This window comes from Drosophila sulfurigaster, chromosome 2L, assembly GCF_023558435.1.
Source record: "Drosophila sulfurigaster albostrigata strain 15112-1811.04 chromosome 2L, ASM2355843v2, whole genome shotgun sequence".
NCBI classification, from domain to species: domain Eukaryota; kingdom Metazoa; phylum Arthropoda; class Insecta; order Diptera; family Drosophilidae; genus Drosophila; species Drosophila sulfurigaster.
This window is the reverse complement of record NC_084881.1, coordinates 25871142-25896212: the sequence shown is the minus strand read 5'-3', so window position 1 is coordinate 25896212 and position 25071 is coordinate 25871142. Positions and strand designations below refer to the sequence as shown.

General features: G+C 39.8%; 10 protein-coding genes across 12 annotated transcripts; 2 read left to right on the top strand and 8 right to left on the bottom strand.

The window, feature by feature from the left end:
* Positions 1–467: 467 nt before the first annotated feature.
* Positions 468–7503, bottom strand: LOC133845466 (heterogeneous nuclear ribonucleoprotein 27C). Its single transcript, XM_062279935.1, has 3 exons — positions 7347–7503; positions 4440–5238; positions 468–3832 (listed from the first exon to the last, which is right to left on the bottom strand). The coding sequence occupies exons 2-3, from the start codon at positions 4932–4934 to the stop codon at positions 3062–3064; spliced, it is 1266 nt and encodes a 421-aa protein (XP_062135919.1). The 5' UTR covers positions 4935–5238; positions 7347–7503; the 3' UTR covers positions 468–3061.
* Positions 7504–7814: 311 nt separating this feature from the next.
* LOC133845490 (uncharacterized) lies at positions 7815–8734 on the top strand. Its single transcript, XM_062279967.1, has 3 exons — positions 7815–7972; positions 8029–8472; positions 8533–8734. Exons 1-3 carry the CDS (start codon positions 7927–7929, stop codon positions 8661–8663), a joined length of 621 nt encoding a protein of 206 aa, XP_062135951.1. The 5' UTR covers positions 7815–7926; the 3' UTR covers positions 8664–8734.
* On the bottom strand, positions 8686–10030 carry LOC133845482 (uncharacterized). Its single transcript, XM_062279956.1, is given in 2 exon segments — positions 8686–9815; positions 9817–10030. Coding segments are annotated over 2 exon segments (801 nt in total). The 5' UTR covers positions 9931–10030; the 3' UTR covers positions 8686–9128.
* A 345-nt stretch (positions 10031–10375) lies between these two features.
* Positions 10376–10708, bottom strand: LOC133847594 (uncharacterized). The gene has a single exon (XM_062282755.1). The coding sequence runs from the start codon at positions 10706–10708 to the stop codon at positions 10460–10462; it is 249 nt and encodes an 82-aa protein (XP_062138739.1). The 3' UTR covers positions 10376–10459.
* Positions 10709–10716: 8 nt separating this feature from the next.
* LOC133847588 (protein CEBPZOS) lies at positions 10717–11148 on the bottom strand. Its single transcript, XM_062282742.1, has 2 exons — positions 10938–11148; positions 10717–10868 (listed from the first exon to the last, which is right to left on the bottom strand). Exons 1-2 carry the CDS (start codon positions 11065–11067, stop codon positions 10717–10719), a joined length of 282 nt encoding a protein of 93 aa, XP_062138726.1. The 5' UTR covers positions 11068–11148.
* Positions 11149–11863: 715 nt separating this feature from the next.
* LOC133847580 (succinate dehydrogenase assembly factor 4, mitochondrial) lies at positions 11864–12682 on the top strand. Its single transcript, XM_062282733.1, has 2 exons — positions 11864–12121; positions 12221–12682. Exons 1-2 carry the CDS (start codon positions 12067–12069, stop codon positions 12523–12525), a joined length of 360 nt encoding a protein of 119 aa, XP_062138717.1. The 5' UTR covers positions 11864–12066; the 3' UTR covers positions 12526–12682.
* Positions 12471–17542, bottom strand: LOC133847526 (WW domain-containing oxidoreductase). The gene is made up of 5 exons (XM_062282643.1): positions 17355–17542; positions 16604–17293; positions 13799–13928; positions 12941–13069; positions 12471–12874 (listed from the first exon to the last, which is right to left on the bottom strand). The coding sequence occupies exons 1-5, from the start codon at positions 17444–17446 to the stop codon at positions 12686–12688; spliced, it is 1230 nt and encodes a 409-aa protein (XP_062138627.1). The 5' UTR covers positions 17447–17542; the 3' UTR covers positions 12471–12685.
* A 109-nt stretch (positions 17543–17651) lies between these two features.
* LOC133847486 (serine protease inhibitor 28Dc-like) lies at positions 17652–19957 on the bottom strand. 2 transcript variants are annotated; one of them, XM_062282582.1, is made up of 3 exons: positions 19408–19957; positions 18786–19371; positions 17652–18719 (listed from the first exon to the last, which is right to left on the bottom strand). In XM_062282582.1, exons 1-3 carry the CDS (start codon positions 19808–19810, stop codon positions 17750–17752), a joined length of 1959 nt encoding a protein of 652 aa, XP_062138566.1. In that variant the 5' UTR covers positions 19811–19957; the 3' UTR covers positions 17652–17749. The 2 variants fall into 2 exon arrangements, with proteins under 2 accessions (XP_062138566.1, XP_062138557.1); XM_062282573.1 differs by having other exon boundaries at positions 18786–19957.
* A 797-nt stretch (positions 19958–20754) lies between these two features.
* On the bottom strand, positions 20755–23488 carry LOC133847541 (uncharacterized). 2 transcript variants are annotated; one of them, XM_062282678.1, is made up of 6 exons: positions 23251–23488; positions 22945–23189; positions 22702–22875; positions 22355–22645; positions 21670–21954; positions 21559–21604 (listed from the first exon to the last, which is right to left on the bottom strand). In XM_062282678.1, exons 1-4 carry the CDS (start codon positions 23449–23451, stop codon positions 22435–22437), a joined length of 831 nt encoding a protein of 276 aa, XP_062138662.1. In that variant the 5' UTR covers positions 23452–23488; the 3' UTR covers positions 21559–21604; positions 21670–21954; positions 22355–22434. The 2 variants fall into 2 exon arrangements, with proteins under 2 accessions (XP_062138670.1, XP_062138662.1); XM_062282686.1 differs by lacking the exons at positions 22355–22645; positions 22702–22875; positions 22945–23189; positions 23251–23488 and adding exons at positions 20755–21074; positions 21133–21306 and having other exon boundaries at positions 21360–21604; positions 21670–21929.
* A 227-nt stretch (positions 23489–23715) lies between these two features.
* Positions 23716–24889, bottom strand: LOC133847555 (uncharacterized). Its single transcript, XM_062282700.1, has 4 exons — positions 24604–24889; positions 24292–24539; positions 24053–24226; positions 23716–24002 (listed from the first exon to the last, which is right to left on the bottom strand). The coding sequence occupies exons 1-4, from the start codon at positions 24826–24828 to the stop codon at positions 23777–23779; spliced, it is 873 nt and encodes a 290-aa protein (XP_062138684.1). The 5' UTR covers positions 24829–24889; the 3' UTR covers positions 23716–23776.
* Between the last annotated feature and the right edge of the window lie 182 nt (positions 24890–25071).

Sequence of the window (25071 nt, the reverse complement as noted above, 5' to 3'; positions counted from 1 at the left end):
TTTCTTAACTGCATTTACCAACAGATTTTTCAACATGTATGAATATATACACGCATAACTGTTTTTTTCTTTTTTTTTCTAAGTTAGGTTAGGTCAAGAGCCTGCCTGATACGTTGTTGTTGTTGTATTTGTGGTTGCTGTTGTTGTTGCACTGCAGCAAAATAATTATTGTTTTTGTTCTTGTTTTTGCTGCTGCTGGTCTCTCTGCTGGAAAAAACACAGAAATTACAAATTACGAAAAATTACAAGCGGAAATGGATCGAAACTTCTTGCTCAACTGATTTAGTTCTCATCGTCTCCTGCTGCTCTGCTGGCCAAGTAAATTATTGCAACATACAATTTGTGATTTACACACACGCACACACATTCGCCTTCGCACACATACGCACAACATAGAGAAGAAGCAGCACAGAGCTGTTGCACTTTTGTTATTGTTATTAAATTAAATTAAAAGGAAAACAAAAGCATTTGTTTTTTTTCAAAATTTTCAAACGCTTTTCATACGTTTTTCACTTTACTTTGTTGTTTTTTTTACTGTGTATTTTTTGCATTTTTACGTTAGTTTTGTTATTGATTTCTTTTTTTTTTTTTTTTAGTTTTTTTAAGTTTATAATTATATAAAAAATTTAAGCATATGTTTTATTTGTAATTTTAAACGAAATATTAAATTAGGAATTTATGTTTGTAGGATTTGCTTGCTAAGTAAAAGTTGTAAAAATTAGACGAAAAACACTATGCAATAAATCACCGAAAAATAAAGTAAGGTATATATGTAAATATGTATGTATGTAATTGTATGTATATGGTAATCGTAAATGTGTCGCGTAATCAACAAATTAAAAATTACGTGTGTATATTGTAGTTGTAGTTTGTAATAGCAAAAAAACATTACTTCATATTTGTTTGTTGTATATAAATGTGTATAAATGTATCTATTAGATTATATATATATTATGTAAGGTATTTTTTTTGTGTTTATTTTGTAGGTTTTTAATGTTTAATAATCATTTAAAAATTAGTTTACTTGTTGGTTGTTGTTGGTGGTCACATAAAAAATGATCATGTTTTGTGTAATTAAGAGTAAATAATATATATATGTAAAGTAATTAAAGATATATAAAATATTTATATATAATCAATAAAATATGCAATTCATTCTCATGTTGCTTTATGCGCATGTTGTGTGTGTGTTTTTCTTTCTGTATACAAATATATGTGCGCGCATGTGTGTGTGTGTTTGTGAGTAGAACACACACAACACACATATACACCAATTGTTGTTATTATTGTTATTGTTGCTGATCTTGCTGTTGTTGTTGTTCTTGTCGTCTGCTTGGCAAACGATGAAAATTGAAAAAAATGTGCAACGCAACTCTAAGCATCGTTTTCTTTTTACTTTCTTACTTTCTTCTGGCTGTCAATCTCTATCTATTTTTGTATCGTTTTTTTTATGACTTTTTGTTTCCTATTCTGCTTTTTAACTGTAGTTTAAATTTACGTTTTGTTGTTGTTTAAATTTATGTATATATTTTATATATATAGATGTATATAAGTATGTATATAGCGTTTTTGTTTTTCTTCTTTTCGTTTTCTAATTCTCTTTAATCTTTTCCGTTTCCTTTTATTTTAAATGTATATTTTGTTTAAGAGCGTTTCGTATTTTTTGTGATTTTTTTTTTGTTATGCTTTTAATCCTCATCCGCGATTATCGATAGTCGACAATCAATCATAATGTTTTTGTTTGTTATTTAGCGGTTCTCATATCTCTTCTTTTTAACTAAAAAATAATAATTCCAACACTATATAATTCTAGTTTCAAGTTCAACTTTCGCTTACATGCAAACGACATACGACATACGCTTATTAATTAAGGTTTCTTTATATATGTAGTTTAACTTTTAGCTAGTTGTTTATACTTTATTAAATGGTAAATTTATTAATTTTGTAACGTTTTCTTTCTTTCTCACTTTAGCGCCACAACCCCCGCAACAATTGCCAACTTCCACTTCCATTTTCCCGATTCCCGCGCCGTTGCTAAAACTCTGGCTAAGACAAGCGTGCTTTCCCCTACAATAATTACAATTAATTGTGTTTTTCCCCTTTGTAGCTTTTCCAAGACACGCTAACGCCTTGTCGCCAAAAGTGCTGGGCGTGGGAGGGGAAGGGAGCAAAGTTAGACTCGTTGGGGGACACGGCGCAAGTTCCATTTGTTGTTGCCAAGATGTTGTTGTTGTTGTGTGTTTGTTGTAAATGTACAATTTCGAATTTGTATTTACTAATTTTAGTAATTAAGGGGGATCTTTTTGTGTTTTAAATGTATTTTTTAATGTATAATTTCTTATAATTCCTTTCTTGTTTTGTATTTGTTTTTTTCCGTACACTTTTCTTTTGTGTCTAATTGGCTAAACTTTATACTTGTAAATCATTATGTTTAAATCTTCACATTTCTATTATTTTTTTCCTTTCTTATTTGTTGTTATTGAATAATGCATGTTTCTGCGGTTTTAGTTGGGTGTTGTTTGTTAGTGTAATATATGGGGGGATATAGGATATATATAGGAGAAGGAAGGGCGTATGAGAAATGTTTTTGTTGTTGCTCTGAGTGTTCTTATTCTTCAGGTTGTTGTCTATGTTTTATGTTTATGATGTTTTTACATACTCATTGCTATAGAATATATATATTCATATATATATACTGTTGTTTTATACATATATCATCTATATATATATATAAACCTATGAACCTGCCTTGTTTTGCTAGGGTTTCTCTTTTGTTATTACTTTTAGCTGAATTCTTGAGTGTTGTTGTTGTTGTTGTGTGTATGTGTTGTGTAGCATATGTTTAAATTATTACATTAATTAATTTCAACAACTGATCTCAAAATGAAAAATATGTATATGCTTTAAAAAAGGTTTAAACGAGAACAGACGACGCTTTAGCTTACAATTACCACCATCTTTTTGCCTTCTTCATCATTCACCTCTCTCTCTCCTTCTCTCGTTCTCTCTTTCTCTTGGGACCACGGACACGGAGACGGGAGACGGGGACACAGGCAGCTGCTTAAACGGCCTGCGAAGCGGCATACGGTGGCTGTGTGGAGCTATCGTTGCCATACGCTGACCTGGGACCTGCGCCATAATTGGAGGCACCCTCCTGTTTAACATAGTTGCTGTAATCGTAATCATAGCCGGATCCGTAGCCGCCATAATCGTATTCGGAGCCCGATTTCGAGGCCGAATTTCCGGGTCCAGTGCGCTGCATGTTGCCCACGGGGCCGGTGGTCGATGGTCCGCCAGCTGCCCAGGTCTGGGCACGCGAGTACATATCGGTGGCGGTGCCAGCGCCGGCACCAGGTGCCCCAGTTGGTCCAGCCGAATTGGGTGGCATATTCCATGAGTTCCAGGTACCGCCACCTGACGGACCCGACGGTGCTCCCGTCGATGTCGAGTTGTACATATCGTAGCCGCCATAGCCCTGCGTCTGCTGCGGTCCAGCGTAGTTCGACCACTGTGGTGGTGGTCCCTGGGGGCCTGGAGGTGCACCCCAGCCCTGGTAGGATCCAGGTCCGCTATTGCCATAGCCATAGCCCTGCTGTTGAGGCGATGTGCCCCAGCCCTGGTATCCAGGCATCATGTTAGGCGCCCCAATGGGCATATTGAGTGGCGGACCACCCATCTGACCATTCTGGCCCTGCATCATGTTGATGGGCGCATGATGAGGTCCCCAGTGGCTGCACTCGTTGCCCAGCTTGCCGTAACCACCTCCCACAGTGCTGTTGTTAGAGTTCTGTCCACCGGAACCGTCACGAGGCTCGGCCTTCTTAATTTCAACCTGCCAAAAAGCATACACGCAATATTAAGATCACGATCATCGGTAGATTACAAGACACTTAGCATTACTTAAACACATAGAAATGCAACAATTATGGTTAACTATTATTACTATTATCACAGGTAAGACTGTAATAGTTTCTTCAAAAACGAAGTCTTATAACATCGAAATCAAAATGGAATCACAGAGTGATGTGCTGCATTTTCTTTACTGCTTAATCAGCGAATATTTGAAACCTACAATTTCTACACGATGTTTAATCGCCTATAAATGCTCAAACCTTATTTAATACGTTAAAATTAGAGTTGAGTTATTCTCGCACAAACCACAGAATTTATTTTAACCAGTGCTTGTGAGAGACACGAACCAATCATAGGTTTCAGACATATTTTAATAAGCTACAGTTAATTTTATAACTTATAACAATCGGACTAATCATGATGAAAATATTGCTGATCGTCTGCATTATTAGGTTATTACTTTAGATAGCAGCCAATATTTTCACATAGTCTAAAAATGGAATGGACATTTGCTTTGCAGCTCAATTTTTAGTTCTGTTTCAGATAGTAAATGGTTTTAATTTGTAAAATTGTTGATGATTACGCACCTGCTTGCCATTCAAATTGATGTAACGCTCGTTGGTCACATGTTCCACAGAGGACTCCTCCTCGAAGGACAAGAATCCGAATCCACGAGACTTTTTCTTCTCCTGGTCGTACATGATGACCACCTCGGTGACCTTGCCATAACGGCCAAAGAACGTGCGCAGATCAGTCTCCGTAACGTTCGATGGCAGACCGCCAAGGAAGACCTTGTAGCCGCCGCCCTTCTTGGGCTTCTGCAGCGTGCGTGGATTGCACGGCTTGGGATCGATGGTACGACCGTCGAGCGTATGCGGACCATTCTGAAGCACATGGTTGACGTTCGTGGGATCAGCGAAGGTGACAAAGCCGAAGCCACGCGATCTACCGCTCTCGTTGTTCTTCATTACAACACAATCGATGATGTCGCCGAAACGACAGAAATAACGAGAGAGATTCTCTTGCGTTGTCTCCCAGGACAGGCCGCCAACAAAAAGTTTGCCCCTCTCGTCTTCTTCCATGATGTTGTTTTGATGGTTGTTGTGAGCTATTGCGCCGGGTATATTTTCAATAATTGACGTAATTTTGCTGCTGTTTATTTTACACTTGTGGACTTGAATTTCTTCTTCTGTTGTCGGTTGGTGTCTTGTTTTGTTGGTTTCTTTATCGCTTGTATACACTTTTCAATTTAACACTAGTTGCTGTTGTTTGATGCTTGTGTTGTTGTAGGGGTTGGTTTTAGTTGCCAAAGTTTTTTTTTTTGTTGTTTTTTGTATTATTTTTCAAAATAATTAAACAAAAGCCACGACGTCTACACGTAACTTTCTAATTATTAGATTAGGCCGTTTTTTATTTATGTGCCCAAGCGGTGTCCATTGTTGTTGTCGCGGAAGAGACATGAAATATATTGAAAGAGCACAAAAAGAAAAATACAAATAATCAGTAAAGACAGAAATACCAAGAGATAAAAGTAGATCTACATAAACTCTGGCCACATTCGACGAGAGAGAACGGATGACAGCAGCAAATCACGCACACACACACTCGCACATACACACTCTTATGTACTGTATATAGCAAAGCAGCTAAAATAGGCACAAATAATTATGAAAGGCAGGTAAGCAGAGCCGTTGTCGTCGTCGTCGTCGGCGCGCTACTGACAGCAACCGGCCGGTATACATATGCACACACACATGTATGTGTGAATGGTCGTGTATGTCCGCTTTGCCTGTATCGTCGTCTAACTGCTTTTTGTACACGTTCACAAGTTGTTCGGCGTTTGCAACGCTCCGCTTGCTCTTGCATGTGGTCTTTAAGCACGCTGGTCGTATTATTGCCGTTTCCACACTCTGATACGAGAAAATATTTTTTGGAAATTGTTTTTCTTTTCGCTATATCACAACATGCGCTAAACGTCGTTGGCGTAGCGATGTCCCAGCTACAGCGTCATTCATTTCAACACACTCACACACCTACACACACATTTTACAAGTGTTGCCTATCGATGCCGTGAGAACAACGAACTTTTTTTTCTTTCAAAAGGTAGAAATGGTGAATAGAGCAAAAGGGCAACCATAAGCAAAGTGCCGGTTCACCACATTTTGCGCGCCATTTGTTACGTATTGCCAGACCTTTGCTTGAAAGTCCGGTCGAAAGCAACAGCCTTGTATTTATATACCACAATATATTGATAGCGTAAACAAATTAAAAGAATTACACTCAATAATAACACTGCGCTGCTACTTTCGCGAGACTGTAGTTCATACACAAAATGTGAATGTGTGCAAAGAAAAAAATAACCATGTGGCAACGCCATGTGCTGAGGCTACGTCGTGAAAGCGAATGTAAAATGAAAAGAAAGATACAAAGAAGCAATGCCCTCAAAATGTACGTACATACGTTTGTATGTGCGTCAATGCTAATAAAACAGCGCAGCACACACAAAATAGAACACAAAATTTTCACACTTCACACGTTTAAGATAGTTGTTATTCCTATTATTATTTCATGTATTGCACATCAGTGAGGTATTTCGACCATTACATGAACTCAAAACAAACGCAATGAATTGCATAAAATATGAGAAATTCACCACGAACAGCAGCAGGCAGCGACGCCAGCGGCACAACGGCAGCAAAATACAAAAAAAAAAAGAAAAACAAAATGGAAGACTACTACTGACTGATGACGACAAAAATGCTTCAACAAAGAAATCTGAAGAGTTGACTTTTATGTAGTAGTAAAGGGTCAAAAAAAACTTGGTTCAAATATCATTTGAAGAGAAACTTTTGCCACATGCACTTTTAACTTTTTTTTTTAAATTTTTTTTGCAATGGTATTTTAACGTTTGACCGGCAAAGCGCGCACAATATAATCTACAGTATTCACTTGGCAGAAAGAAATTTGGATAAACTAATGCAGCACTTTCTTACTACGCAATTTTGAAAATTCGCATGATTTTTGTATTTTGCACCGCAATCTTTCGCTCGTTCATCCATACATACGCACACGCTGTCTATGTGTGTAATTTGTATTAATGTGTGAGCGTGTGTATGTATTCGAATGGCCGATGGTCTTGTGTACGTGTGTATGTATGCATGTGTTGGTGTGCGCTGTTATACATAGCATTTTTTGTATGTATAAAAATATGAAATTTTCCACTTTAATCAGAACTACTGCCAAACTATAACAATTTATTTGTTGCAATAAAAAACACAAACAATTTACGCCGCGCAAATTGTTCAATACTAGCGGCGTTGTAATTACACAAAGCAAAATCTGTTTGTACACCAAACCAGGCAGCTGCTGCTGTCGCACATTTAATTTTGGAAAGGCAGGCAGAGGCTTCGTTCGTTTTCGCCTTTTTTTCTTTTTGTATAAAGCACCATAATTGTTATGTAAAATTTAGATTTGCATTGGTTTTCCATGCTTACCGTTTGTGCCAAGTGTTCGTCTGTGGTTTTTTAAAGATTTCGCACTGCAAATTCACTAAATTTAAGTGTTTTTTCCTTAAAAAACTAGCTTATAAATAATTGTATGATTTGATGCATACGATATATAACCTAACTTATGATAGAAAACTCGCCACCGCCACGTTTAATGGTGGTAGCCAGCGTGACCGTAAGTTCAATATTGAAATATACTGTTTTCTACCAAAAATATGAAGAATATACTGCGGGTGAGTGCCAAAGTAGATATAAAATGGTAACACTGTTATTAGGATGGAACCATTTGCGTTGATAGCTACATATCATATTGCAACCCTTGAATTGTTAATTGATATAGCTAAATATAATTAAAAATAAAATTTTAATATTTTTAAAATTATTAATTGTTCTGCTTTTAATAATAACCCCACATTTTCTTTATTTTGTTGCTATGCCGAAAATGTTTCGATAATAAGTTTCGATAACACACAAACAGCTGTCAGCTTCGTCTTTATTGTTTTTGTTTTCAGACTTGACTAAATTTAGATTTTAATTTTTTTATTTTATTAATTAAAACAACGGTTTTATGAGAAGTATGGAACTTTTAAATACATCTCTAACTCCAGTGCGGTGTAAGTTGAAAAGGTGTGCAAGTTGTCAACCCATAACATCTAAAATTCCGTTGCAGTTGTCGATAGCCATCATCCGCAGTCGCCGGTTAAGCAGCAAGCGAATTTGGCCAATTGCAAGGCTCGTCTGGAATCCTTGGTAAAGGATATTACGGCAAACTATGCGAAATGGCAGTTGGCTCATCAGCGCGGCATCGCCTTGTGCTATGCCATTGAAGCGAAGAAGACCCGTTGCTTGGATAAACCCGATGAGGAGATTGGTTATTATCCGGATGAAATGGCATTGGCATGTGATAAATTAGCCTTGATTACCTCGATATTTGTGGATATCGTAAAGAACTCACACGAGATTCTGCGACAATTGCGTACACTCATCAAAGCAGCCGGCACCGCATCAAATGTCATCTTCTACCGCACATGGAAGCTGCAGCATTTTGTCTCCTTTATGGAGGAGTTATTAAATCGCTATGGCAGGGAGTCGGTGGTCAAGCAGCAAGTGATGCGTGAGTACAATATAGTGCATAGAATCGGTTTGTAATTAATACTGTACTTCACATTTCTAGAGAACATTGCCCACTGCACACAAAGAAGCAAACTTATTGCATATACAACAGCATGGGAGTTTCCGGATCATGTGGACGCCTATGTGGATCTGGTCTTTCGATTGCTTGCGGAGGAGGTGAAAGAAACCTAACAATAATCTAAGAATTACAATGTTTTAGTTTTAAATAGTATATATGTATATTAAATTTTAATTAAGAGAGATTCCAACTTGTTGTTTCTTGAAGAACACCGAGTAATGTGAACGTAATGGAATGGATGCATAATAACAGAGAGACAAGTTTTGGTAGTATATTAAGTATTAATGTAGGGAGATTTCAGTGGAATTTGTGGTTCTCCAGATGGTAATAGTCTAAAAATAGTTGAGTAAACCTTTGTAATGAGAACACAATGGCCAAATTAACAATGGATTGATTTCTTAAATGCAATAATAGTATTTAAGTACTTAAATAGTAAATGGAATGCCTTAAATTTTAAGCGACACCGTCCTTGTTGTTGTTCATTAGTAGTAAACCGAAGTATTTATGCAATTTGTGGAAGTGCTTACTGTCTAACAAATGCAATAATGGTGGATAAATACTTAATATGCGGAATACTTTTAAATCTTTAACGACATGTCCAAGTTAGGACTGTGGCTGCGTTTTGACCACCACCAGAACCAGGCACAGGCAGTGCCCAAAGCTATGGCTGTGTAGTATAAGATCTTCAGGTTCTTTTCTTTAGTTGGTGCTGCGTTTTCGTTTTGGATCTTCTGGCGATGCTCCATCGTTAACTGTTCCAGTTTGCGCAAATCCTTAGCCAACTCATCGGAGATGCTCTGCACACTGTTCAACGCTTCCAAGGCAAAGCGACTAGCATAACTCTTATCGCCCACAATCACATCTTCCGGTGGCATCATGCGCAGCTTGTAATTGGTGGCGGCTAACGAAGACCGCAAGTAGCTAAGATGGCTGGCAGCATGACTAACAATCTGATTGTTATAACCCTGTGCATCGTTAGTGTTGCAAATGTACTCGTAACTGGGATCCTGGTTTGGCATGTCCCCAAACATTTCAATCAGTTCGTTGCGTTCTTTGCTCGATGCGAAGCCAAACAATTGCAGATCTTCATCTGTTAGTGAGCTTAGGTCACGGAAATTGATGCTCTCCTCCAGCAGTTCCTTCGCCTGTGCTGCACTACGGTGACTCGTTGTCGCGGACAGTAGGCTAGCGATTGTCTCGTGTTCCCTTCGCAAGTTCTGCTTGGGTTGCGCATGCAACCAAGGACGACGTTCGTTGCCCAAAAAAAGCACCGTCGAGTTCTTTTTGTTGGGTGCGCGTTTGAAAGTCTTTGTTGGCGCCAAACTGTACGGCCGACGGTCCGCGGGACAAGTTTAACAATGGCACATTATCAGAAGACATTTTTATGAACACTAATACTTTTTTTATTTTCTTTAATTGAATTACAAGTGCTGTGTTTGAACCAATAATAAATGTATCAACACAGTTATCGATCAATTTGCATAGCAAGCAATAAGTGCATTGCTACAGTTATCGCTTATCGAAAATCCATGCGCGCGATGCAATTAGGGTGAACGTTTATTCTATAACAGATATGTGATTTAAAGCTGGCAAGAAATGTTTGCATTTCGCATTATATTAAATAAATAAAAATATTTTGCTTACAAATATAAAAGTAAAATTATGCCCAATAGACAGCGTACAACAATTCTGGTTTTCTTCAATTGATCGTTTAATGTTATAACGTCGTTTTAGTCGATGTATGTACATATATATTCTTGTATAATTCGAATAATCCAATTGAAATCGTTTTTAAACAAAAATTTTATTGATTACTGAATGTATTCAAAACAAATTCCGTTATTTTTGTATTGCCAAATTTAATTGTTTTATTTTATGTAACAAATTATCATAAAAACGAAGCCTAAGTCTAACTATCTTTTTTGTCAGCTGCGGGAGCTGGCCTATAAATTGGAGTGCTACTTGTGGCCGCCGCCTTTAACTTTTCCATAAACAGCGCTTTCTTTTTTTCATCCACAGTCAACTGAGTTGGTGATCCAGATGCTCGAATTCTCTCGATTTTTTCGGCGCTAGGTTCAGTGAGCAGCATCAAGCCGTAGCCCATGCCACCGAAACCAATGAGCCACAGCACAGACTTGACATAAGGATTGCTGTACATTATAAAATTTATTCTTTCCTATCGTTATTAAATTTGGCCGCTTGAGAGCTCCAATAATTTGCGTCCGTTTGCCGAATATTGCTGTCGCCGACAATCTCACCGATTTTGTAGTAATAATCCAGTGCAAAGGGATACTTTTCGTTGATATATTGGCGGAATTCTGTAAAAGAAAATAGATTAAATTTCAGTTGCAGCCGGCCAGCTTATATAAAATGTATGTGGTGCTCACCTTGGTCCGTGTTCATGCGATAGTAAAGTCCGTAGCTGGCTGCAAAGCAGACGGCTTCGAGTACAAAAAGTGTTTTGGCGCTGCCCTTGATGAATTTCCAAATCGCTGGCTTGGGTGTCTTTGGCAGCATGGCAAATTAAAAATAAATTTGATTTAACACCTTTAAAATAACATATAATTTTATTTAGATAAATTCAGACGTTTGTCTTCTTCTTACTTAATATAGTGCTTTCTGTTATTTGTCAGGGTGTAACCAGTCACATTTATAAAATATACTATTTAATGCCGATGGGATTACCCGAGAATTGGCAGTTGGTTACACGGCTGTAAAGATGCAAGAAGAAGGCGCTTCAATTTAAATAGACTTTTGTTCATGTGCTTTAAAAAGATCTTGACGGTATCTATAACATTTTTTCTCCTCCCACTAATTCGATGTAGGATAGTAATCCATAAATACCAAAAATAACCTTATTTTATATTTATTTCTACATAAAAGTTATTACAAATAAATCGTCCTACGTGATAGCAATAATATCGATATGTGCAAGCATAATTCTTTTGGAAGGTTACACTTGACGTCCAAATAATCAACAGGTTATTTCATACTCAAGTCAGTTCATAAAATGAGCTTTTAATAATTAAAATAACTTCCAAATAATAATTAAATTGTGTAGTAATTTTAATAACAACTAGACACCAAGCAGGTTCTTGGCATTTTTGATGACGTATGTTGTTGCGCAAAGCACAACGATAGGCAGCAAATTGTGGCGGTGGGGGATTGTCGATTGTTGTGCATTATCGGCCAATCGGTAAGCAATACGTAACAAGAGTAAAGAGTAGAAGTAAAACGAACGTGCTGCTTTCAACGCAATCGCAGCGGCAGCAGAAGCAGCGACATAAAGAAATAAAGGCAGCGCAGCAGCCATCTCAGCTAGCATAAAACCTATATAAACAACGAGCTCTGTCGAACGCGCCACAAACGTGCTGAAGCCGCTCAAGTGACAACAACACTGTGTGAAAGATCCAATAACAATAACAACAATACCAACCAACAACATCAACAGCAAGCAATCAAATAAATTTACCGGTAGATTGAAAGAAACAACTGCACAAAGAATTAAAAACAAAAATGCAATCGATGGCAAAGCAATCAATGCGCGCCCTGCCGCAGATGGGCAAACAAGGTGTGTGTCTCTTTAAGCGTGTGTGTGTGTGTGTAGTGTGGGTGTTGATCTATCTCAATAATTAATCGATTTTTGTTATCGTTTTTTAAATACTCGCAGTGAGCTACTTGTCCACAAGCAGCGCCTGGCGTGCAGCTGGCGGGGGCGGCAACGAGAGCGTTGTGGAGATTAAGGAACCCAAGACACGTACCGAAAAGTTCATGGCCTTCCAAAAGAAACTGCGCGCCAAGACGCCACTCGGCAAATTGGACGAATTCTCGCGTCATCCGTATCAGGAGAAGGAGCCACTGAAGCCATGGCCAAATGCAACAAATCCCTATACGGGAGAAATTGGCGGACCCGCTGGTCCGGAGCCAACGCGTTATGGCGACTGGGAGCGCAAAGGACGCGTCTCTGATTTCTAGTCCCCTTCTCAGTTGAAGTTCCTTAGTTTCATAGTTAGGCCGTTATATCAAATGTTAGATTTAAGCTTAACAACCAAAACAAATTGTATACTCCAAGTTTAATTAATGTATTTGTATATGTATAAAATAGGAATAAAAAATACTATTTAAAGAACAATTTTTATTTAACTTGTTGCTCCATTATGTCGCTGACCAAACACTCGCTGAGCTGCCACAATTGTTGCTGCAGCGCAACGCATTTTGACAACTTGCTGGGCTCACAGAAATAGCAGTTGTTGAAGTACAGACCCGACAAACCCGTCAGCTCGTTGGCTGTGGCACAATAAATGCTTGTGGCAGCCGCTTGTTGCTGCATGAAAGGGCCAAAATAAATAATTATTAGTGAAAGTCTTTAAAATTTAATGGGTTCACTTACCAGGGACTTGGTAAAGGGTCGCACTATAGCAAAAAGCAGACGATAAAACCAATAATTACGCGACAGTTGGGTGGACACCATGTTGCCAGGATGCAGCGAGAAGACGGAGATGCCTCTTTGCTTCCAGCGCTAAAAAGGGAGAAGAAAATGTGAGTCAGCTAAGGAGTCAGTAAGATAACCGGCAAAAAATGAATATATTTATAAAATAAACACGACTTCTCCACGTGATTGCAAACAGATTAAATTGATATTTTTTTCTTGAATAATTTTCAAATTTATTTAACGAGCATTAACCGGTAAATGAACAAACAACTTCAGTTAAATTAAAGTTAGATTCATTTGATTTATGAGTGTATTTTTTCAATAAATAAATATCTTTGTAAACAATACTATATATTAATGCCTAATCAGAAAAGGTCAAAGGTTATACTCTTATATTATCACCCACACATGTGTTCTATTTAAATTTAAATAACCATTGGATTGCTGAAACTTTATAAATTTGATTTTATGGGTCGTACTTAATTTAAATAAATTGCTCTGCATTAATTATAAAACAAATGTTTCTTAATAACTGTCAAATTTATTGAACAATCATAAATAATGAAACACCGATCAGAAAACGTTATCTTAAATTATATTTAATGCACGTGATTAATGCTTTATTAATAATTTCCAAATTTATTGAATTGAAATGATGAAATCCCGATCACAAAATAATCAGTTTTTTAAAAGTGATAGTTTATTTTCCAAATCAACTGAATATCAGTAATAAAAATTAAATTTCGATTTAAAAAAATTGGGTCAATTCAATGGGTGCAGGGATAAGGGGAAGAGGAGATGGCATGGATGACTCACCTGTGCAAGCTCCTGAGCGAAGAGTACATTGCATAGCTTAACATTGTTGTATGCCATCATGCTCCAATACTTGTCCGCGGGGGGCGACAAATGCTGTAGTGTTAGATTCTCCACAGGCAGATTGGCAAATCTAGAAGGAAGAGTGAACGAGAGAGGGCATCAAAGGGATGTGGGAAGTGGGGAATCAAGTTTATTTTAAGACGCAGTTCTGTTTGTTGTTTTGATATTTGTTGTGCTTTTGCTGTACATCGTAAATAGCCGGCTCAACACACACATACTATCAAACAAATCAAAAATACATATATTTACATATGTGTGTGTGCACATAGCTTTATGCAGTGAAACCCACCATTGTGGTGGACTTTGCACCCGCCGATGGGACGCAAACAAGTCTTGATTGGCTCTGACATTGTTGTTGTTTTTGTTATTCTTGCTGTGCTCTTTGTGGTTGTTATTTGTTGTTGTTGCTGTTGTTCGGCGCTCGTTAATGAGATGCAAGAGACGAGAGAATCCATGACAAAAGTTCAGGCCACAACTGTGACTAAGGCGCCTACACACAGCAGACAAAGTGACAAAGACAGAAACATAAACAATGGCAATAACAATGCTCCCTTTCGCACTTGGCCCTAGATAAACTTCCTGCTGTCTACAAGTGTTTCTTTGTTTACAGAGCAAGCGCGAGTCGTGTAAGCCGAGTTTATTTGACGTTACATTTGAAAGCGCGCAATAAATGGACTTTAGATGTGTTTTTGTGTTTTTACCGTCCTAGTTAACGCACACTAACGCACAGCTGCATAAATGTATATGTGTGTGTGTGTGTGTATGATAACGTACGAACATTGCAAAAACTCATGCAAATTAATATTAATTAATTTTTACTTCTTGTTAATACCGCCCCCTCACCCCACTTCGCGCTGCTGTGATAAATGTGTTTTGATGTCGAAGCTACTGGATTGCTGACTATACAAAAATCTTGTACAATTTTGGCATCAATCTTTAATTTATTCTACAATAATGTGTACACATACTATAAATTCAGTTAAATTGCTTATTTTTATGATCATGCACTTCGTTATCCATTGTTCTTTCTCCAGATAATACAAAGCCATTAACGAAATTTAAATAAAATTCTCAGATTTATAAATACGTATTTAAAACATTGTTGTTGTTGATTTGGCCTTCAAACCCCGTTGCCGGCAATTTAATTTTCGCCGTTGTCAAACTCCTTCAACGCCGTTAAGATGACCCCAATTTAAACATGGCGACATTCATCATACATATCTGGCCGCATAGTGAGTGATAGATAGATAAACAAACTTAAAAGTGTAGTTTATGGCATACATGACTTTTGGCGAGTAGTACGTTCGATTGGTGGCGCACGCGACTTTTGCTGCATGCTACAAATGATTTCACGAGATACACAGCAGATACAACAAAAAAAAATCAAGTACTACGTGATGAAAACAACGAACACAAGAGAAGCGGCAGCGCAACACAGCTGCAAAAAGACATTGTACAACAACAAAACAACAAACCACCTCCAGCAATATCAAAACAACAACACAACTACAACTTCAGTTCAATTACGTTTTATGCTTCGTTCGTCGCTTTACGCGAGTTTCGTTGATTTACACTGTGTGTGTACAGTGTGCGTAAACAATGGTGTGCTCAACGAGCACAGCTGGCAAGCAGCCAGATGTGCGTTTTCAATGAACTGTGGGACACTGTGCATGTGCGGCAGCACGTGAGTTGCGCCTATGAGCGTTTGTGTGAGTGCGGGTGTGCGTTTTCTACTGTTATCAGTGGAATTCAATATGCTTGTTTAAGTAAATAACTCAGTTTCTGCACAACAAAGAGGAAGACAAAAGAACTAGTTATTCATGAAGAGATAAAGTGATTCATTCAAAATATCTTCAAACTCATTTGAATGTACAGTAAATAATACAATTGTGACGCAAACGGCAAATATTATTATTTTTCAAAGTGAAGTTCAATTTCGAGTATCGTCGCCTTGGAATTCAAGATTAAACATTATTGAGAGATGCTACAAGGTCACCAATTGAAGAATAATCATTACTCCGTAATGTGTATCAGGTACTGTACATTTTTTGTTTTCTTTAATCTCAACAAATTTTGGTTGTCGTTTGACCGCAATAATTATTTATGTATGTATATATTTGTGCGAGTGTGTGTGGGTCCAAATTCCCAACAAGCAAGTATTTCTCTTTGGACTGTACGCATTTGCTATTAATAGTTTGTGTTTGAATACAAACGCATCGACGAAAGCGCAAAGCGATAGCCGGTCAGACAGACAGTCCAAAGTCCAAGCATCCAAAGTGCAATAAACTTGTAAAAAAAAATTATTTGCGAACGCAATTTGAATGTAGATTGCAATAGTTTCGCAGGGGGGAACAAAGTTGCCGGGCTTTTTGGAATTCAAAATAGAAAGAGCTTTCATTAAAAGCTGTTTCCAAAATATACCAAAGTACTTAAAACTTGGTTACTCTGCATTGATTATATTGGTATATTTTTATTTTTAAATATCTTCTTTTCGTAGTAAATATTGTTGTACTATTGAGTGTCTTTCGCATACTGATTAGATTTCCGTTACAAATTTTGCTTTTTATTGTTACCATTCAAATACAGTAGAGTCCCACGGACTTAAATATTGGGCTTGCTTACTGATGAGAGTATGAGAATGGCAACAGTATGCAAGTATAAGAACTGGTAATGTGTGCAAGTATAAGGCATGCGGGTATAAGAAGTCAGTTGTATAAGAGTATAAGGGACGTTACTGTAACTTACCTGTGTGATTCGGAGGATAACACCACAATGCGTGTGTTGTGATCGAACAGTGACTCCAATTGCAATGTCAGATGGAAATGTGATAGATGACACACCTGGAATGTTGTCTCGAGACCATCAATAGTTTTCGTATGGGGTAAAGCAAAGACTCCAGCATTCAGTATAAGATAATCAATGTGACTGACGCTCTGCTTGATGTGTGTCACGAACTGTTGCACGGCATGCAGTGATCCCAGATCCAGTGGCACCGCACGGCATCTGGAACGCGCCGCTGGCCGCTCTTGAGCAATGCGATCGATGGCCTCGTTGGCAGAGGCCACATTACGGCAGGCAAAGATCACTTCACAACCATGCAGAGCTAGGGAACGTGCAGTTTCAAAGCCAATGCCACAGTTTGCGCCCGTGATGAGCGCCACACGGCCATGCAAATCCTTGCCATGTAACACTTGCAGTGCTGCCGTGCAGGAATCGAATCTCTGACGCACTTGCGCCACATTCAACGTTGGCTCCTCCACGGCAAATGCCAGGCGGGGATCAATGTTGGTGCGCTGCTGCGTCTCCTTGTTGAGGAACATGTAGCGTTTGCTGCTCTCATCAAAGTAGCGTTCCCAGCCCAGCGGCAGTTCTCCAGTGATGCGCTTGGAGCGTCCCGTTCTCGGGTGTGTCCATTGCGTTGTTTTGCTTTGCTGGCTGTAATAAAAAAACTTTCATGAACTTTGTATTGATATATTGCGGCTTCCATGTTTCGTACTTCACGTAGCAGACGACGCCGTCGTCAGAGGCTCGCTCCTCCCAGCCGGGTGGCAGCTCGTCCTCCGAATCCGAATCTGGCAATGACATCATTTTGTTCGCAAATTTTATTAATGTTCCTAACTGGCTTAAAATGGAAAATTGTTTATCTATGCTGTAGTAGAAGATTGTAGTATAAGACTAACAGCTGGCCGGGTTGCCATTCACAGCATGAAGCACCAGACTGTCATTCACATGCAGTGAGCAAATTTATCGATAACTAACTCGCGTAATTCAAAAAGCCAAACAATTCAACGTATAAAATAAAATAAATAATTTAATGTATTTACAGTACTTATAAACTTTAATTACAACTTAATTTATTAACAATTATACAATAATAGCAAACCAGTTAGCTTATACAGCACTAGTCGCTCCTCTGGCTGTGGGCGGCTCATTAATAATGCCATAAAACAATGGCACCTTTGTCAGATCGTGACGCACCAAGATAATGAATGGCGTTTCCGCGCGAAACACGATTTCCGGTCCACTCTTTTTCAAAATAGCAACCGAAGCGGCCGCTGCCTCAGTTCCCTGCTCATTGACCACAAAGTCCACTTTGTGCAGAACGTCCGACACAATGAGATCAGAGGGCGGCGTTGGCTGCGATTGCGCTTGAGCATGGGCAGCCTGACGCTGTGCCTCCAGATTGTATAAGCTAGCAAAGCCATTGGCGGAAGACTGTGTGCGATCCTGGGACCTTGCTGGTCTCGAACCTGGCGAGGCAATCAGCGATAAATCACTTTGCAACGGACTAAAGATGCCATTGATGCCCATTGCCTGGAGTATGGGACTCAGTTTAAAGCCTTCGGTCAGATGCATCTTGGGGAACGCCAAGATGGTCGAGCGTCTGGTCATTTGGCTGATCATCTGCTCAATGGCATCCGCTGTCAAACGCTGCTGCAGTGCACCCAGCTGCTCCACCGACGAACGCAACGGCTGAATGATGTACATGGTGGTCAGATTGCCATGATACGGCAAACCGACAATGCGGCAACTGAGCTGAGGATCCTCGTGGTATGGAAAAGCGCCTGCGCTAACCATCATCTCCACGGGCAGCACCGGTTGGTTGCCCTCGCCATTGGGATAGAAGTTATCCACCTTGGTGGCGCCCTGCACAAAGTCAATCTCCCACATGGCCTTGAAGTAAAGCGCATTGGCCAGAATGATGCGTGTGCTCTCGGGCAAATCCTCGGTGAGGATAAATGGAATTTTACCCTTTGTATGCTGGTCCACAAACGAGTTGACGGCATACTTGGCCGTCGCTGGCTGTCGCTCAAAGTCCACCTCCTGCAGTTCCGAATTGTAAACCTGAGTGATGGCTTGTCTGGAAGAGCAGAGAGGAATGTTATAGCCGGAAGTAATCAAAGGGGAATTCCTGAGTGTGACTCACCTGTAGTCGGGATTGAGACTGTAGCCACGCTGCAAGAACAAACCGTTGGCAATGTGCACCTCCATCAGAGCGCTGCGATTGCGGGGATAATTCCTCAAGCTTTTGCGCACACTATCGCTGTGCCAGTTGTCCAGTTGACGTACTGGGGAAGTTGTTGCCTTGGTGGGCTGTTGGATATCGCGCATCATTAGGCCAAACTGCTGATGAAATTGCACCACATCGGTTTGGCCAAAGAGTTGGCTTAACTCGGAGTAACTGCGCCCCTTGGCGCCCAGTAGAATTAACGCCAATGCGGATGCGATGCTTAGCGGTGAGAAGATCGTTGTTTTGTGGTAGTTGATGCCAATTTGCTGCGATAGATTCTGCGCAAAGCTGAGCAGATTGCGTGCTATCTGATCGGAGGCAACAACATCCACATTATCACCTGCTGCTGCTCCCCCATGGGCAGCTGTAGGCGCGCGGCGAGGAGGCGGAAGGCTAGCTACAAGGCCAGGCGATACGAGTTGAGGAGTGGCTGGAATTGCGGCCATAGATGGCGCTGCTACTGGCAGGGGTGGATATGATTGCGATGGTGCGCTGTATTGCCCTCCTCCAGCAGATGGCGCCGCTTGCGCAAGTGAACCTCCTCCAGAAGATGGCGTTGCTTGCGCAAGTGAACCTCCGCCAGCAGATGGCGATGCTTGGGCAAATGGACCTACGCCAGCAGATGGCGCCGCTTGCGCAAGTGAACCTCCGCCTGAAGATGGCGCTGCTTGCGCGAAAGGCCCGCCTCCAGGTGACACTCTATGCGAGAATAGTCCTCCACCCGCAGATTGCACTGCTTGCGCAAACGGACCTCCCCCAGACGGCCTCGATATCAAGGTGGATGATTGCCATGATTGCGCTGCGTCTGTCTCAGCATAGAATTGCTGAAGCTCGGCCTGATTCTGTGGACTGCGTATATCGGACCAGAGTTTGTCACAATGCCCAGTGGCAAACAGCAGGCTATAGGCAATGAAGGTCAACAGGGCACCGCACCGCAACATTTCTAGTGTTTATGCTTATCGCTTTTCGATGTAAATACAACACATACAAAATGTATGTGTGCGTGTGTATGTGTATGTGTGTGGAGGCGAGACGCACGCTAAATAGGGAAACGGCTTAACGATTGAAGTTCAACTGAGCTCATCATTCTCAACGCAATCGCATTTATACGATGATGCGAAAAACAAGTTGAATGTCAGGCTCGGCTCAAGCTCGACTGAAGTCGGCAGTGTTCGGCTGGACTTCGGGCTCTCTCAGCACTGAGAGCGTAATGACGTGCGATAAGCTAAGATGAGACGACTCATTGTCATATTGCATTGCTGACTTACATATTAATTGTGCTGTGGGTTATACCCCGTTCTGTTTACATTAACAATACAATACTCCACTCGTATGTGTGTTTGTGTGTGTGTGTGTGTGCTTTCCGTGATCCAGTTAAAATGTAACTGCTACAGCCTCCCCCCATTAGGAGATTTACCATAGAGATTATGACGTAGTTCTGCGGATTGCGGATATTCTGGTTAGGCTAGTTTGTTGTGTTCTTCAAGCTCTCCGTCTCTTTTTCTCACTCACTTTCTGTGCGTGACTGTGAGTGTGTGTGTGGGTTTGTGAGCGGGGAGAATTCTAATAGCTTTTCGGCCATAACTGTTTGAGCAAATATTTATGACTCGCTTTAAAAAGCGCAACCAAAAGCTGATATTGGTAATATCTTGCTTTGATTTATTGATGTTTGTTTTGCATCTAAAGATTTGTCATAAGCCATCTGGGGTTCACTGGGAAAGTTCGCTTGCCTCACTTAGGTTTTTGCAGGTGTTTCCCCCTTCTCATTCTTTTGCTCAGAAAAATGCTAATCCCCATAATGAATACCCCACTATTGATGTGCGTAACATAATATTTTTCTGAACTTATTGAACCCCAATGTGAATAACATTTGACAACCTTAATGTGCAATAATTAAGATGTAGATTTATTATACACCATATATAATATTTTGAGTTAATTAGTAATTTTCGTGTTCACAACCGTTTGATTTATTTACAGCCCTATTAAACTATTGGAACTGTCCAATATACGTTATCTATTTTCTCAAATCCCAGTTTCTCAAACATACGACGTGATGGAGTATTCTCGGTGACCACAGGAGAGAGAACTTCATCCCCAAGTTCAGCAATCTTCTTCGATAGATATCTCACCATCAGACTTCCCAGACCGAGACGTTTATGGGTAGCCACGACTTGGAGTAGACCCAATGAACCCAACGGCAATCTGTAAGCAATTATTATCTTATTATACGTTCATATATAAGTTGCAAACAATTTGCTACCTCAAGCACCAGGCTATCAATGTGCCATTCTTATCACAGGCCCCAACAGATACATTATTTTCTATTAAAAGCTTGACAAATTCAACAGAACCCTCGGCCCGATGTGGCCATATTTCGTTTACAGTCTCTGCATCTCCAATCTCCAGTTTTCGCAGTGTTATATCCGCTGGAGGTCTAGAATATATAAGTTATTTTACAAACTCTCTTAAGTCTGGCAATCTGCTCACTCTATGGAGAAGTTTGCTACGATCTCTTTAGAAGCCCGATACCAAGCTGTTTGTGTCGTCTCCATTCGCTCTTGATCATAGTTCTTTATATATGCATCCACTGCCGGCTTTAAACGTTCTCCATAACCATAGAGTAAATATGGCTTGGCATCAGTTGTATAGCTGAAAAGTAATTTGATCAGGTGATCCATATTCTCGGTTATCGTGTTGAAGTAGACATTCTTCTGGACCCCACCATGGTCTACCTATAAAGTATAATATCGTTTTATGACCATCACGTAGAATTCTTTTGATATCATTGCAAATTTACGATCATTATAAAAGTGCCGTCTTTCTTCCACCCATCGTCCAAGGCAAAGCACTTGATTTTTAATTTAGGATTTCTTGCAATCCATTTGATGAAATTACTTATTAAATTATATCCAGTAGATTCAGTTCTTTTCGTTGAGTACAGATCCAGTAAAATTTTCCATTCATTTGGCGATAATTCGACAAGGGAATGCGAAATTGTTTCCAACTGCAGAGACATGTCTGTTTAATTGAAAGGCAGTGCAACAACTGAGCGCAAAACTTGCGAATTTCTCAGACGCTGCAACTTAAGAGAACCATAAAAGCGCTTTATTATAGCGAGAGAGGCAAATTGCAAAAAAAGATGCTATAAATGTGTGTGGGTTACAGTAGGAACTGCATTTAATGCACGGTAGAGAATTGTGCAAGTTGATTTACTGTTGCAATTTGTAGATAAATTTGATTTTTTATAGTTTACTTTCTATTTTTATATTTATTTGCTTAATTGATTTACTAATCAACAAAATAAATAAATGGCTATGCTTGCGCACTTTTATCAATTATATTTTTGGCACAATGCAAGCAAAAAAAACGTTTGCGCTCTCTTAAAATGAGAGTGCCTTAAGAAACTTAAGAGAAGCAATTAGTAGGGTCAATGTCAATGTGTGTGCGTGTGAGCAAAAGAGATGCAACTACTCAATGCTTACCAAGGCAGCACATATACATATATAAATAAATCAATATTTGTTTGATAGCAATACTTGTGTTTTCGAATGAATTAAGCTTATCAATTGGTCCAATAAATGGTATCAATTTTCACAAAGCCCAATTTCTCAAACATTTGCCTCGAAGCCGTATTCTCGACCACAACGGGAGCGAGCACTTCCTCAACCAGTGCTGCGATCTTCTTGGACAGACAACGGACCATTAAACTGCCAAGGCCAAGGCGCCGATGAGAGTCGAGCACATGCAGCACGCCCAATGCACCAATGGGAAGTCTGTGTTGAGCAAAAGTTAATAGAACTGTAAAGTGGTGAGTTTTGAGCAAACTCACCTCAAGCAACAGGCGAGTAATTTGCCCTCTGCATCAAAGGCTCCCACTGAAACATTGTACGATATTAAGCGCCTAATAAACGCCAGAGTATTCTCTGTGCCGTATCGCCAAATTGTGTTTACAGTTAGCACATCCTCAGCCTGCAAGCTGCGCAATGAAATGCCAGCAGGTGGCCTGTGTAAAGCAAATCAAAATCTCTTAAGTGCGCTGTGCAAAAGCATTGCAAATTACTCTTAAACGTACTCTGTTGAAAATCCTGCTACTGTCTCCTTGCTGGCTCGGTACCAAGCCGCCTGTGTGGTGGCAAATTGCTTTGGTGCCAACTCTCTTTGATACGCTTCCATTGCCGGCAAGAGACGCGCTCCATAATCGTGTAGCTTGTAATCGCCCGGTTCACGTGTTAAGCAGATCAACGCCTTTGTCAAACGCTCTAGATTATCGCTGAGCGTATTGAAGAACACAAATTTGTACTTGGCATCATTGATTACCTGCAGATAAATATTGTGAGTGATAAACATTCTTTTAATGTTTTTGTATATACTGGCTTACAATTATTAAAAAAGTACCGTCACTTTGCCAGTCGCCATCCAGCGAGAAGCATTTGACATTGAAGTCGGGTTCTTGCTCAATCCATTTGATATAATTCTTTATCAAATTGTATCCAGTGGATTCAGTTTTTCGCTGCGCATAGAGTTCGAGTAAATTGTTCCATTCGCTGGGCAATATCTCGACCAACGCATGCGGTGTCATGTCCGCCTCTCTGCGAGGTTGTAAACGCACTGAAGCAGAAAATTGGATAAGCAGCGTGGTGAACTGCATGCAGATTAGTCAGCAGCCCTTGCGCACTCTCTTAATGTGACGTCACGGCATCACGCTCTCCGCACTCGCTCAGTGGTCAATATATCAAAGAGTGCGACAGGTGGCTGTGCGACAGAGAAGGCAAGAGTAATAGATCAGAAATAGTCGCGCAGCAACAACAAAACAAAGAATAATATTAATAATTAGAAATAACTAAAAATACTTTAATTCATAGCTAAACACTGATCTTTTCTTTATACATATTTTTAACAGATTCTTATTTCGTGGCACTGCCGGAAGTCCAATAAACATTATCGATCTGCCGAAATCCCAGTTTCTCAAACATTTCGCGGGACGGCATATTCTCGGGAACCACGGAAGCCAACACTTCGTCGTTGTGCTCGGCAATCTTCTTGGACAGGCAGCGCACCATCAAGCTGCCAAGGCCGAGACGCCTCTGAGAGGCAACCACATGCAGCATACCCAACGAACCCAACGGCAATCTGTAAGCACCTCATTAATGTATTACTATATCAGTATTATAATGACTCACCTTAAGCACCAGGCTATCAATTTGCCATTGCTATCACAGGCACCAATAGATATATTATGATCTATCAAATGTTTTACAAACTCAATAGTTCGTTCCGCCCGATGTGGCCACAATTCATTAACGATTTCCGCATCCGCAGTTTCCAATGTGCGCAAACTAATCCCCGATGGAGGTCTAGAAGATATATAGGAAATTAATTGTAATCATTCTCTCTCTACGTTCACAATTTCTTTGTTTACTCTATGGAAAAGGTGGTTACAACCTCTTTGTTGGCTCTGTACCAAATTGTCTGTAATGTGTCGAGCTGTGTGTGTCCGAAAATTTGCATGTTTTCATCGATTGTGGGCTTCAAACGTTCTCCATAACCATATAGAAAATAGTATGCTTTGGCATTAGTTGTATAACCGAAGAGCAATTTGATCAAACGATCCAGATTCTCGCTCAGCGTATTGAAGTAGATAAACTTTTGAGCTGTCCCATGGTTCACCTTAAACACATACATTTATATACTATATATCGAATACACATAACAATAGAACATCAACAATTACAATCATTATGAAAGTGCCATCGGTTTTCCAGTCTTCGTCCAGCGAATAACACTTGATATCCAATTCGGGATTCTTTTCAATCCATTTGATGAAATTTTTGATTAAATTATATCCGTTCGGTTCGATGCGTTTCGATGAGTAAATATCCAATAAAATTTCCCAATTATTTGGCGTTATCTCAATGAGTGGGGAATGCGAATTTATTACGTTCAACGGCGTTGTCATGTTTGTCTCCCTAATAATACTTTCGAAGAACTGAGCACTACAATAATGATGGCACTTTTCGAAAGCTCAAAAGTCCGTGGATGGCCTATTTTTATAGTACGTCTGTTACACAAGAGAAGAAGAGTACATACATACGTACGGTACGCATATTAGTACCTTAACATTTTGCTTGAAATGCTCTCAGCATGAACCATAATATTGATTTGAACTACTACAGAGCAGAGACTCGGGTCTGTTTGGAAA